Raw genomic sequence first — 14,063 nt, 5'->3', positions numbered from 1 at the left:
CAAGCAATTAACAAAAAAAGCTCATGGTTTAATTAATACAATTTGTCGTCATTGCGTTTCCTGAAGAATCACTGCTACTTTCCCTTGGATAACATAAACCCAGTAAACCCAGCAGTGATGAGGACCAAGAATATAAACAGTATTACCATTAATGTTGGGAGTCGGACTCTAAATCAAACCATATAAGCCGGATGCCTTTGCAGCAGGAATGGAACAATATTTATGAAAACTGTTAGTTTTTTACTAAATTGAGAATATTTTAAAGATCTCTTCTGTATATCACATCATTGCATGCACATTGAATGGTTTTTCTGTTCTCTGGTGAAATTTAGGTTTGTTGCTAAAGCAAATAAATTTCCAGGCTTAAGACAATGAATCCATCATAAGTCCATTTGCAGTGTAATTTATTCTGCATCACTATATGAATAAACAGTATGATAACCACTGATGACACTAGCCTCAGAGGAGATAAAAGCAACAACTTTTAATGCATTAAAGTTTCATAAGGGTTTAAAGAGTAGAATTTCTCCAGAGATGATTTTTATGATACAGTTACTGTGGTAGATTTTATCATCACACTCTAATCACGTCAATCTTGCTGTAGTTTACTGCTCACATAAAAATGCCGACCATGGGAAGTTCCTCTTTTCTCCTTCCTGGTTTTCACTCTGATGTGTTTTGGTGTAAACAAAATGATCTTTTTATTTGATGTCACAAATAAAAATCTGGTATGCACTTCTATTCAGCACCTTTCATATTTCACAATCGATTGCCTTCAAAAGTTGTAAACAAATGGAAAGCAGCCAATTAAAACTTAAGGGGTTTTAGAGTTCCACAGCTGAGTTGAGGAATGTGTTTATAGCACAACAATTAGCCTATGGATGAAAGTTATGAACAAGATAGGGAACAAAACAGCTGGTGGAAATAATATTATGAATATATATGAATATATAGAATATATGGACATTTAATAGTGGGGTTCTCCACGGATCAGTTTTAGGCCTGGAATTATTGATGAAGTATATTTAGTATATCTATACCTGCAAAGTATTTCTAAAGTAATAAAACTAGTTCTGTTTGCGGAAGACACAAATATTTCATTATTATAATGTTGACCAACTAGTAAATCTTGTAATCAAGACGGCATCTTATCTCCACAGATGGCACCTTTTAAACCATAACAACAGTTTTATATAAAGAAACTTGTTATATAAGTCTACAATGTATTTTGAGAACCATAGGTTAAATGTGGAACCTTTAAACTGACAAACAGAAACTAGAGATTGTGTCTGATTATAAATAAACAATTGTTACTATTGATGACAAAGTCAGCTGGATACCTTATCCAAAAAAGATTCTCTGTATTAAATAAAGCCTTAAATGTTTTCAGACCAATAAGAATATATATAGGTATATTCTGTTTATTGATATGGCGGCAATTCACAACGCGTCATCTTTTTATCATATACAAAATAGGGTATACATTGTATATATATATATATAATTTGTATGGGCCTTTACTTCATCCACCTCCTGATGAATATGTGAAAGAAAAATACTTTGCTTTCTCTCATTATAAAAATGTGTTGATACTCTCATACAAATAAGTAACTCAAACAAACAAACAAACAAACAAACAGAGAGACGGTGCTATGGTCAGGTGAGAGCAGTGTTAGAATTTGGATGACGTTGGAAACTCTATATGTGAAAGAACAAGCAAAGGAAAAATATGTTCCCGTTCCCTCCAATATCCTCAAGGATGGTAACTACCACTTTTAACAGATTACAAACAAATTAACTTTAAATGCAGGACAATTATACACTGGACCAGGGCGCCTTTTACAGTTGCTTTTTGTATCTCTGCTTCTGTCTCCTTGAACCCCAGTCGGCCTCGGCAGATGACTGCTCACACTGAGTCTGGTTCTGCTGGAGGTTTCTTCCTGTTAAAACTGAGTTTTTCCTCTCCACTGTCTCTACAAGCAAGCTTAGTGTGAAGGATTGCCTTTGAGTCAATGAGTCGATGCAATCAACTGGTTTTCCTTAGATAGAAAACTTTTAATCCATGTGACTGTATGATCTGGTGAACTGTAAAGTGCCTTGAGATGGCATGTGTTGTGAATACACGCTATATAAATAAACTGAATTGAATTGCTTGTGTTGGCCTGTCACATCAAATTCTAAAAAGGTACACCAAATATTGAGATTATAGCATGACAGAATATATAAATAGAGAGAACTTTTATAATGCACTGGACTTGTATTGGATTCCCAGTACATGTGTAGATTTAGCTACCATGACTTTTTCAGGTGGGCAGGAGTTTTTTCATTAGCTACATAATGAGATAAAGTCCTCTCCATGCAGTCTGCTGTCTGGGCTTTATCACAGGAACAGATTAGCACAGGTGATTTCATTCCTTTGGATTAAGTTTAGAGCACGGCAAGTTGATCAGAGAAGAAATTGGCTCAAACTAAAAACCTTTAGGAAATTCTACAGAGATAAAGGCATTTTCTTTTTAAACAGTTTAATATTCAATAATTTAAAAAAAATTCCCCATGAAGTCTATGAAAAACGATATGGTTGACAGGTGGAATCAAAAGACAGGTTTCTGCTCTAATTGAATAATTTTTGTTTGGGTACATAACAACACAGCGACATAGCATTTGAGCATTTGCATGAAATTAACAAGGAATGTTGCCATTCATTGATGGGAAACCTCAGTGATTTCTAAGAAAATAGAATGAGGATGTAGATTTATTTATTTTTTGCTTTTTTACTTAAAGGACAAATTCAAAGCTTTGACTTTTATCCAAAAGCAACATAAAGAAAGCAGCTCTTATTAGCTTTCCTGTCATCTGAGCTCTAATTCTGTCATTAGAGCTGTATCAGTTTCTGGCTTAGAAATACTCAAAGATAATATTTAAATGCAGTTTTTCTCTATTGGGAATAATGGTTTTATTGTTCTAAAATTCATCCTTTAGTTGTTTGAAGCTGATTTTAACTGATACTCAAAAGTTTAATCATATCATAATCTGTAACTTTGTGTTTTTATGTAAATGTAAAAATGAAACAAAACAAAAATGATCAGCTTAAAGTGTTAAATGACAAGAAAGTGGAACAAATCCGGACTCCAGGTTAAAATTGACATCGGAGTCCAAGTTTTTATATAGATATGTGTCTCTGTGCACGTAAATACATTTCTGTTTGTGTTTTAACTGGATACTATTTTTCGGCAAAATGTCACAATATTTTGCTGGTTTATTTCCAAAGTTATGTTTTTTTTTTTTATTAGTTGTCACATTATTAGTTCCAAGTATTTCTTCTTTGTATTTTAAAAGGGATCAACTTATCTGACAATTTCTTTTATACTGTAAGCATCAACTTGTTTTATAAAATGTTGCATTGCGTTGCACCTGCTGACCTTTGTGCTTGCTGGACTCTGCCAACTCTGCCTACCACTGAGTTTACACGTGTGCTTTGTGAGTGGCAGGAGAAAGGCATCATGTTAGGCACGGAGCCATAGCTGATTATCTCAGATAAAAGCGCTATAGCAGGTAAGACAGTTAGGCTTAAGTAGAATTTAAGTTAATGTGGTTTGGTATGTGGATGTCCATGTTTGTTTCTATGTTGTCTCTGTTAAAAATGGGTTTATGCTACTTTATAACTGGGGAAAAGGGTCTTCTTGTAAAGGTGGAAGTGTAATAATTTTTATTTAGCAGTGTTTTGTAAGTATGCAGTTATATTTGGAATGGATTCTAAGCTATTTCATATTTTTTCTCTTTGAAACGCATGATAATCTGTTTCAATGAATAAACCCCACAGACCTTTAGAGCGTTCTAAAATTAGAGCACGCTCTGTGTTAAGAATCTTATATTCTTAACCCTTTTTTCAGTTATGCTCATGCTTGTTGCTTAAGACATGTATAATTTTTTTATGTCAGAATTAAAGGATAACCATTAAAAGACCAAACAGATAAGTTAAGCACAAACCATGCAGTCAACACTTTAAAAACTGGTATGATGTTACACACTAAGCACTAAAATCTAAGACCTATCAATACAGTTTTTAGAGGAAAGAAGTGATGGTCGAGTCAAAATGATAAGATGAAAATATGAAAGATAATTTAAGCAAAAGAAAGTCAGATAAACTAAACGCAATCAACTAGGAAAACAAAAGTAATTTGTGGTGGCCTTTCCGAAAATGGTGTTTGTGGATAATCCAGTCTCCCTGTTGCTGCTTTACCTAATATTGAAATATTCTAGCTGTGTTGAGCTACAAAGTATAAATTCTGTTCTTTATATTAGTGAGGTCTGTAAAACACAGCAGCTATAAGTCGAAGGAGAGAAAAGTTTTATCATAATCACTTAATGATGGAATTGTAATTTTTTTTATGCAGCTGTATTTCAAGTAATTCATCCATGAATAAGCATCTTAAAGATGATGCTACACATGTAGTTGAAGGACAAAATTAAGTGGGTGTTCATTTGGGTCAGAGAATGAGAAATGTATTTTCACGGTAGGTAAATATCCAAAGGATTTTTCGAGACTGGAATTAGGAGCGTGTGCTGTATCCTTGTCCCACCTTAGGTTGTTCCCCACATTGAAACAAAGACGATTGATTATGCTTTGGAAGACAGTTTCAAACAGGGGCGCTTTTTTTATGTGGCGGGGCAAATTTGTCTTCTTCAACCATTTTCTTTTCTGACTCTTGCCATCTTTTAATGCAAAGCACGATCTTTCTTTCATCTTTTTCTGTGCTTCAAATAAAAGGTTAAACATCCATTAGACATATAGAAGTTAAAGTGTGCCATTGGCTAATTGAGACACAACCTCTAAAAATTGGTAATTAAGGATTTTCTAGTAACTTTCATTACTCTCTATGTACACATACTGGAATCAAAACTCTGGCCGCTCTGTAACCACTGACTTTCACAGTTCACTTCCCAACTTACTTCAAAAACCACTGAAATCATTAATGATATTTATGTTTGTTTTGTAATGGAGGGGAAAACTTTTAAGGTTGTATCTCTGCTTCTGTCTCCTTGAACCCCAGTCGGCCTCGGCGGATGGCCGCTCACACTGAGCCTGGTTTTGCTGGAGGTTTCTTCCTGTTAAAAGGGAGTTTTTCCTCTCCACTGTTGCTACAAGCATGCTTAGCGTGAGAGATTGCATCTGAGTCAATGAGTCGATGTAATCAACTGGTTTTCCTTAAATAGAAAGCTTTTAATCCATGTGACTGTATGATCTGATGAACTGTAAAGTTAGCCTCGTGAGACCATCCTGATCTCGCAAGCTTTCAAGGTTTCACTCGCAGATCAGTCTGGCTACTTTCCGTTAAAGAAAATTTGGAGCCGTTCACCAAAAACAAACGTCCAATCAGCGTGGGCTTTGAGGCGGGTTGAGGCGTGACGCAACGAGAAGCGCGACAGTTCAGTCTAAAGAACATGGCGGCTTCAGCCGATGAACTAGCGTTAGCGTGGGTATCGAGCAAGTTTTATCGAAATTACAGAGTATTTCTTCACTGAAAGAAGAGCAAAACACTGCTCTGGAGGCTTTTCTCAGAGGAAAAGATGTTTTTGCTCTTCTCCCGAGTGGTTTCGGCAGAGTAGCCTGGCTTGTGGTTGTGTTTTCGTCGTCGCTCTGTTAGTACGTCATATGCTTCGTTGATCTGATTGGTTTATTTGGCCCGTCTATCACCAACATAGGCCAATCAGCTAACCAGTATTTTCGCCCCTTCCCAAAATTACTTCAACGGAAGGTTTCCAGATGGATATGCGGAGCAAATCCATCTGGCGGAGTCAGGTTACTGTAAAGTGCCTTGAGATGACTTTTTGTTAATTAGACCTATATAAATAAACTGAATTGAATTAAGTAAAACAAATTAGAAATGGATTTGTGTCTGATACTGCAGTAAATTGTAATCCACGCTACCACGCTATTAGCTTAAACCTGTTAAATAAGCACAGACATACTCGTTCTGCCATAGTAGTGAGGACCATGTGTTGACTCCCCATTGATTTTAAGTCATTTTCAACCCTTTCTCTGCCCTACCTTAAAACTAACCCTAACCATTACCAATCTATACACCACCCTAACCCTAACCAATTGACACCTTAGCCCTAAACCCAACCATTAGCAAAATAGCATGTGAGGGCCGTCAAAACGTCCTCACTTAGCAACTGGTCCTCAATTTGATGGTGAAATTGGAAAAGTGGTCCTCACTCTGAGCGCTAGAGAGGTACAAACAAACACACACACTGTCTCGGTCGCATCCACTTGTCCCAGCGGCTATGGTCGCTGCTGATTGGCTTAGATGTCAGCCAATCAGCAGTCGGATGGAGTGGCGGCTTCGGACACACTCAGCCCGCGGTCAGTCAGTCTCAACAGTCCGTCAGTTAGCGCAGACAGCAGGGAGCAGCTCAGCAGTGAGAGTGACAGGAACACAATGAGCGGAGCTGAGAGGCACAGGAGAGGGCAGTAGATGGAGACAGAAAGTTTACTGACTGTAAAATTGTTTATTACAATCGTCTGAAGTACAGGTGCAGCGTAGAAGGGTAGATAAAGAAAAGGACTGAATATTTTTATAAGTTTATTCGGGGTATGGTAGGAGAGCGCACATGGATTTAGTCGACCTTTACCTTCCTGAGTGTTTCAGCTACCACTCTGACTCAGAGTAAGTACTTTTTTATCACAACCTTATCCTATATGTAGTGGGGGGTGAGTACTGAGCAGTTAAGGTGAACATTTCTGTAAGATTTATTGAAGTTACTTAAACTCGACCGTTTGTCGAGTTTGAGACGTTTTCACATAAGTGAGATATTACTTACAGTGCTCATATTTGTCTTATGTTTATTTAATATGATTTTTTCCCTTCACTAATTCAGCTTCTCTTGTTCCAACCGCAGAAACTCTTATTGAGCTTTTTTACCTCTTTGCTTTTATCACCTGTGCTGCGTTATATCTATGGAGGACCAACTCTGCCATATTTAAAGTTAAATACAGAAATAAAGAAATGCTCAATAAATAAATAATCATACATTGCCATTCATAAATTGCCCCCAAAATACAATGAACAAGTAAATGTAGGTAGAAATTAAATTATACAGTGAGACATAAATGTATATATCTCTTTTAATTAGCTTCTTTATTTATTCGTCATTGTAATAATTATCTTATTTATGTATTGTCCGTTATAATCTTCAAATTTATTTATTTATTACTTATTTATTTATTTAAGTATTTATTTATGTGCATGATATAATATTTTGTCTGTTTTATTCTTCCTTTGTATTTTTTTACCCTCTTTATTTCTTAAACACTATGTATTTATTTCTGCCTTTTGTTTTTACATTTCTGTATGCATTTCTGCCTCATTATGCAAATGAGGAGGGGGGTGTCTTAAAATACAATAAACTCTTGTTTATTGTGTATTTTGGGGCAGTTAATTGAATGCCTATTTATTTATTAAGCATTTGTTTATTTCTGTATTTATTTTCAGACATGGCAGAGTTGGTCCTCCATATATATATTGGTATGTAGTTCACTGAATGTGCAATAGAGATTTGTTTTCTGTCTGAACAAAAATATTTAAATTGGGCCTCTTTTAGATAGATGTCAGATATGTGTTAGAGCTTTTGTTGTTTGTTAGTGTTTATACATCATTTAGGGGCAACCAGAGCTGTTTAATAAAGTCAGCTTTACAGGTGTCAATAATAAACTGAATTAGTTTGTTAATAACATTAGACCAGTTGATTTACTGTATCAGTCAGCAGATCAAATTTTTCTTCTTTCGACTTTGATTGTATAAATATATATAAACTACATGTTTTGGTACTGGCCATCCCTAACATGTTGAAACACATCTGACAGATTGGATGCCTGTTTGAGCTTATTAAGAATCAGATCACATTCCCTGTAATTTATATGCATGATCATCCCTATTCTATAGAGAATAACAAACTAAACAGTTGCTCAGAGTCACCAAATGTGAGATGTTTAAGTAAAGTTGACTAAGATTAAAGTTGGTCATTTTTTCCTTGACTGGTTCAGCTTTTTCCTTTATTCATTGAATGCAAGTTGAATAACAATCTGATAAGATTGCATGTCCTTCACTAAATGCATTATGATGATTGAATAGACACCAGCGTCAGACCAAGGTACGTCCAAACCAGAAATGGGCCCTCCACACCAGCAGGAGAAGCTGCAGGAGCAATAAAATAAAATCTAAATGCAGATTTATTATTGTTGGAGTAACGCAAAACATCCACATTTACAAAAAAAAAAAAAAAAATTCTTTCTTTAATTTAGAGAAAAATGTTCCCAATTAAATTTTTTTTGCTGCACAAATCTGATCTTTAACGATATCCCGACCTTTATGATTAACATTTTATTTATTAAAATCTGTATCAACTCATAACAAATGGAAAAGTCTTATAATCTGGAAAAATATATCATATAAACAGTATATTTTATACTGACAACCAGGGTGTGAATGCATAGTACTTACTGAATATTAAAGCTTTTGTGTTGCAAACTTGGACGTTATATATGAGATTTTCTCTATTATGCAACTGCAGTTTATTTATTTTTGTTTTAACAAATACTATTTTAGAGACAAAGCTAAATCGCCTTTCCCTTTCTGGAAAGAAAACTTTTTTTCTAGCAGACGATTTTAATACAGAATAGAAAATCTGTTTTGAAAAAAAAATCATTTCACAGCAGCTGTTAAATTAGCCAGACTTGCTGCTTGATTGTCCATATTTTCTGTAATCATTCAAAAAGAAAGGGGGAAAAAAATCCACATCTATTATCATCACTGTTCAGCTTTTATCAGCTGTGGCATAATCACTCAGCAGATTTCACCAGCAAGTGTTTCCGATTTAAATTAACCTTCTGCCAGAAGCACAGAAGACAAGACAATTAGGGGAAAGACAGAGAGACACGGGAAGACATGTGGACGCACGGGTTGGCTGATTGCATGTGACACAAGCAATCAGATAAGGAAACCGGAAGGAGAGTGATGACGGCTGCAGATTCGCCTATCTCTCTCCAGATCCCGCGGGTCGGAGGATCCACGCTGAAGTGCCTCATCTTGTGGATCCATCCAAAGTCGGTGTTAGGCTTTTACCATTGGCTGAGGGTGTCACTGATCCCCACTCATCTCTGGATCATTAGTAGGGACAAAGAATAAACCCAAATAAAACCGAAAAAACCCAGATACCTAAATCACCTCAATGGATTTAGAGACTGAGCTGGATTTCTGATATTTAGCCTTTGTTTTGCTTTTCACTTTATTTATCTTGCTAACTTACCCTTTGTTTTGTTTATATATTTTCTTGTTTTCCTCCAGTGGGCCATAGTGTGTGTAATGACTGCTCGTTAGACAGAAAGTGTTGCCCTCTCTTTCTTCCTAACTCCCCTTTCCCTCCCAGGTTAATGAGCCACAGGACTGCCTCCCCCTTTTCTGTCCAGCTTTTTCACACTCCCTCTTCCTGCCTGCATCTCCTTTCATTTCATGCTGCATTTTATCCTTTGTTACTAAGCTTCATGTAGGTGTTGTTGCAGATACTGGATCGCAAAAGGGATGATAACTCGGAATATCCACTGAGACGCACTCTGATTTATTCGCTTTGTGCTGCAACGTTGATGGGTTATGCGGTGTTGTAAATTAGTAATCTGCCAAAGTGATCGACCGTTTCATTATGAGAGCAAAGCATTAACACAAAGCCCCTGCCATCCATTCCAATAGGCAAGCTCAAGGTATGCAGACTTCATAAAGCAGGGACACCTGCGATGGACAGCCGACAACAGATTCCTTTTTTCTGGGCTGTTTTATGATCTTCAAAGTGGATTGGAAATTCCAAGGAGGGATTGATGGAGCAAATGGGGCCAGAGTGTTGTAACTGGAAGCCTGGAAACAGGCCAACCAGGCAGAATTCAAAGAATGGATGAGCAAACCCTTCCAATAAGATGTTTTTCTTACCCGTCAGTCACCCTCATAAAATCCATCCACCTTACCTCTAAGAAGTGAAAGAGGATGAAAAGAAGACGAAACTTTTGTGTTCTGTTGCTATTTGTTGGGGAAAAATTATGTTGAGTGTAAAGCAGATCATTTTTATGTTTGCACACATAACATAAACTATCTCTGCGTGTTTTGAACATTCTACTGGGATATGGATTATAGGGACAACATTGGAAATACACTCAGGTTTTTTGGTTAAATCTTGCAGGTATGGACACAGAATTTAGTCTGGTTCCTATTTCCCTTTAAGAACATAATCAATCCACTGTACCCAAAATGTGCTTTTCCATTTTTTTTAAATGAGAGCTCTGTGATGACTTAAATCGAGAACAAAAAAAAAAAAACCCTGTCTGAGAGGGCAGTTGCTGTAAAACAGTTTTACTCATATTTTAAAGACAGTGATATAATGGACGTATTAGTTAATGGCGATATCACTGCCACTTCATTTAAGAATCAGAATTAATAATCCTTTGCAGGAAATTCTTTTATCTATATTGAATCTAAACCCTCTTAACTCCAGGTTTTTAAAAAAAGCTGACAGCATTTTCATTTTACCTGACAATGGCGCCCCAATTATTCAAACTGCAAATACTCTGTCATCAGTTTAGCTGCCCTTCTATCTGCTAGTTTGATTCTGAATCTTGGTTACGCATTCCGCATCAACAAGTTTTGTTCTTAGTTTAATGTGGTAGAAAATGGATATGGTGTGTTCACTGTTTAACAGAAAAAAAGGTATTCTCAATTTTGAACTGGCTGTGCTTTGGCTAGAGCTGACAGATAAAAGAAATCAGTTGATTCTGGTCACAAGTTTAGTGTAAATTAGAGCTGTAACTAATGATTATTTTGCAAAGTGATTAATCTGTCGATTATTTTTATGATTAATTGATTATCAATCAGATATAATCAGATAGCCAAAGGCTCCTTAAAGAGCACTTTTATTAAATTAAACCAGGTGAAACTAAAACTTTTCCACTGGATAGAGCACATTAACAGATGAATTTTTTTTTATATCTTAAATGCAAAATATTCATATCTATTTTTTTTATAAATGTGTTATAGTTACTCCTCTAAGTGAGTTGCTTTATCAGCTAAAGCATGTTTTAGAGTCTCTACACTCTAGTTAACAATTAATCAACTACTAAATCAGATGACAATTATTTTAATAATTGATTAAAATTCATCCAATTAATTGTTTCAGCCCTAGTGTAAATATTATAATTGGTTTGATTTCTTATGGAGTCATCCATCCAGTTTTTAAAGTAGGCATATTTCACTGTTATTGGCAGCAGCTGCTTGGGCAGATAGTTTCACTAATTAAATAACTTGCTACACACACAGGGTTAATTATTAAGCGAGAAAAAAAGGGTTTAGGATTATTAAGATTAGGGCTTCTTATACTGATTATAAATAAAAAGTAATAATACATCAGATCTTTTTTTTATATTTTGGTCTGTGTAAATAAAAATAACACTGAATGAATAATAAGGAATTAGGAAAAGATCATGTTATTTTATTTAGTTTTGGATTTCTTTGTGCACATGCTATGAAGCATGTTTTGTTACCCAGTGTTATCATATTGTGAGGATATATTTGTACACAAACCTGTCTGACAAATTCAGAAAAAGTCATCTTCCTGGCTTCTGGCTCTCTTTGAGATATTGTGTTTTTTTGTTCAGTGGCTGCAGGGATTTCTTTGTGGCTGTTCTGTTTTTCTGTAAATACTCTCTCTTTACTGTGTCGCCTAAAGTCAGGGTCTTATCATGCATCTATTTTTGTCCTTCGATAGAGGGGGCAGTAGCGCGTGGCCATAGTGTGTTCACTCAGTGGTTAAAAGCAGCCACAGTTTTTGCCTATCAAATAGCTTACAATGGGCCAACTCATTTACATGGCAGGAAAAGGATGGACTTGGGCAATCCGCCCCGCCAGGCCGAGGATGAACACGGAGAAATGTACAGCTGTGTGAATATTGTTTGAGTTTTGTAAGACAAAAGGGAACCTGCAGTCTCTTTTTAAAGTTGGCCCCGGGGACAAACAGTTGCATGCAAGTATGTGTTAGGGCGTTTATGAAGACATGTGTGTGCATAGCGCTGCAATGTGTGAAGCGATTGCAGGAATCTGCATCTGAGGAGAAGAGGGGAGAGGGATCCTTATTTTTACAGCCAGGCACAAAAGTGTGATGCCACCATTAGAGTATGTGTATGTTTTTAGGATGTGTGAGAACAGGGAGCATGCCTGCTGCACACTTTAGCTGGTTTCCTCCTCAGCTTGGTGACAGAGAGTCTGCTGTGGTCAATTCCTTACTTATTAATAGGTTCAGGACAACATGACTTAAAATGCAAGCCTGCAGGTCACCCTTTATTATTAGGGGTTATTGCATATTTTCCAATGAAGTATGTTTTTTTTTTATGTGGAAATTTAAAGAGCAAATTCTGATGATTTATGCAGCCCTCGGGGCTTTTCATTTAAACTGTTATTTTTGCAGTACTTCTAAAACTAATACATTTTTTAAAGGATATTGGAATATTAACATGTATAAATATAATTCCTGCACTTCACTTAATATAGTTTAACAGATCGAAGACTGAACTCATAGTGATTAATTTTTTAACAGTTTTTTTTTTCATTTTATTTTAGCAAAAAAATTGTGTTAAATGAATAAAGCAGTAAGCATTTATCCAAAACAAGATTAAATAAACAAATTGGTCTGTAAGGAGTATGTCAATCTAAAACAGTGCAGTAACGTTAGCTTAGGTGAAGTGCAGGTCACACTGATGGGAAAACGGTATTCTCAGGAAGTGGAAAAATAAAGCTTATAATGTAATAAAATATTGTTCTAAGATTGTGCGTGTCATCAATGAGACTAAACAGATGTAAAGTGCTTGAATAACAGGGCAACTAGATTATATACAAGCACATGTAAGATTAAATGCAGGGAAGATTTTAAATATAAATAATATGTAAAAATACTTTATTATTTTATTGTGACTGGCATTTAATCATTCAAACGTTCCCTGCTCATTTTCTGATTTTAAGTAGAATTTCCTTCCATTTTGTAGAATTGCTTTTTGTCATTTTCCGTTAGGTCAAACGTTTAGGTCTGCTTCCACGAGTTTCTCCCCACAGTTTGCGTGAATTTGAGACCATTTGTTTTGAAAGAATTGGTGTAACTTTGCCGGGTTTCTACAGTAGTCTGCTTTCTTCATGCATGCTTTTAACTTTGGCCACAAACCTTTCTAGGAATGAACTTAGGTGTTAATAATGGTGTCTCTGTTGTTTTTAAGTAACTAATCTGCATCTAATCTGGAGACTTCATTCACTTTCCAGTAAAAAACCCAATTATCCTTAGGTTTATTTTGTAAAGTGCAGCAGTTCCTCCAGTTGCCAAACATCTCTACATCATGAAGCTGCCTGTCCCACACCTCAAAGTGGGTCCTCAGGCTTAAAGCTTTCCCCATTTAACTTTGTGGGCAAACTCTTGTTTAGTCTTGTTTAAAGTATTATCAGAACACAAACCATAGCTTTAAAAGTAAAGATTGCTTTCTCTGGGTGTACTTTGAACTGTAATCACATTTATTATGTACATTTTTGAGTATTGGTTCATTCCTTGTAGAGATTCCCTCCTGAAAGACATTTCCGTTCTAACGATAGTCAGTATAATTGTTTGAATGGGTGAAAATAGCAACTTCTGGAATCTTTAACTTAAGGATGACACATCTGAACTTCCTTAGATTCATTTTAAAAACAACAAAAACTGACAGGAACCAGTGTAGATAATGTCTGGTTTGTCAATTTCCCTAAGTTTGCTTACGCAATCACCTCCTTAAAAAACAAAGTAGTGTAATACACAGCAGCTTTGCATATGTGGTAGATCCCAAACGGCTGGTTCAGGCAACACAGAGAGGGGGGGTTTGATGAATCAATGAAAAGATGTGCAAACATAGAGTGGAATGTGGGAATCAATCTATCTATCTATCTATCTATCTATCTATCTATCTATCTATCTATCTATCTATCTATCTATCTATCTATCTATCTATCTATCTA

General features: G+C 35.9%; 1 protein-coding gene across 4 annotated transcripts in view; it reads left to right on the top strand.

Annotated features, from left to right (window-relative positions):
- Positions 1 to 14,063, top strand: part of LOC107094466 (estrogen-related receptor gamma-like) — a 39,727-nt gene that overhangs the window by 5,322 nt on the left and 20,342 nt on the right. The window contains exons 1-2 of one of the 4 annotated variants that reach the window (XM_015390062.1): positions 6,391 to 6,671; positions 7,497 to 7,529. The exons of 1 other annotated variant lie outside the window; for it this stretch is intronic. In XM_015390062.1, the coding sequence (XP_015245548.1) occupies positions 6,616 to 6,671; positions 7,497 to 7,529 (89 nt within the window). In that variant the 5' untranslated portion in view covers positions 6,391 to 6,615. Of the gene's footprint in view, positions 1 to 6,390; positions 6,672 to 7,496; positions 7,530 to 12,007; positions 12,065 to 14,063 lie in introns of those variants that run through there. 2 more of the 4 variants (XM_015390063.1, XM_015390065.1) reach the window with 2 other exon arrangements.

The sequence above is a fragment of the Cyprinodon variegatus genome, unplaced genomic scaffold (assembly GCF_000732505.1).
Source record: "Cyprinodon variegatus isolate N-32 unplaced genomic scaffold, C_variegatus-1.0 Scaffold485, whole genome shotgun sequence".
NCBI lineage: Eukaryota > Metazoa > Chordata > Actinopteri > Cyprinodontiformes > Cyprinodontidae > Cyprinodon > Cyprinodon variegatus.
Note: the sequence above shows the minus strand (reverse complement) of the source record. Positions and strands in the feature narration are given on the sequence as shown.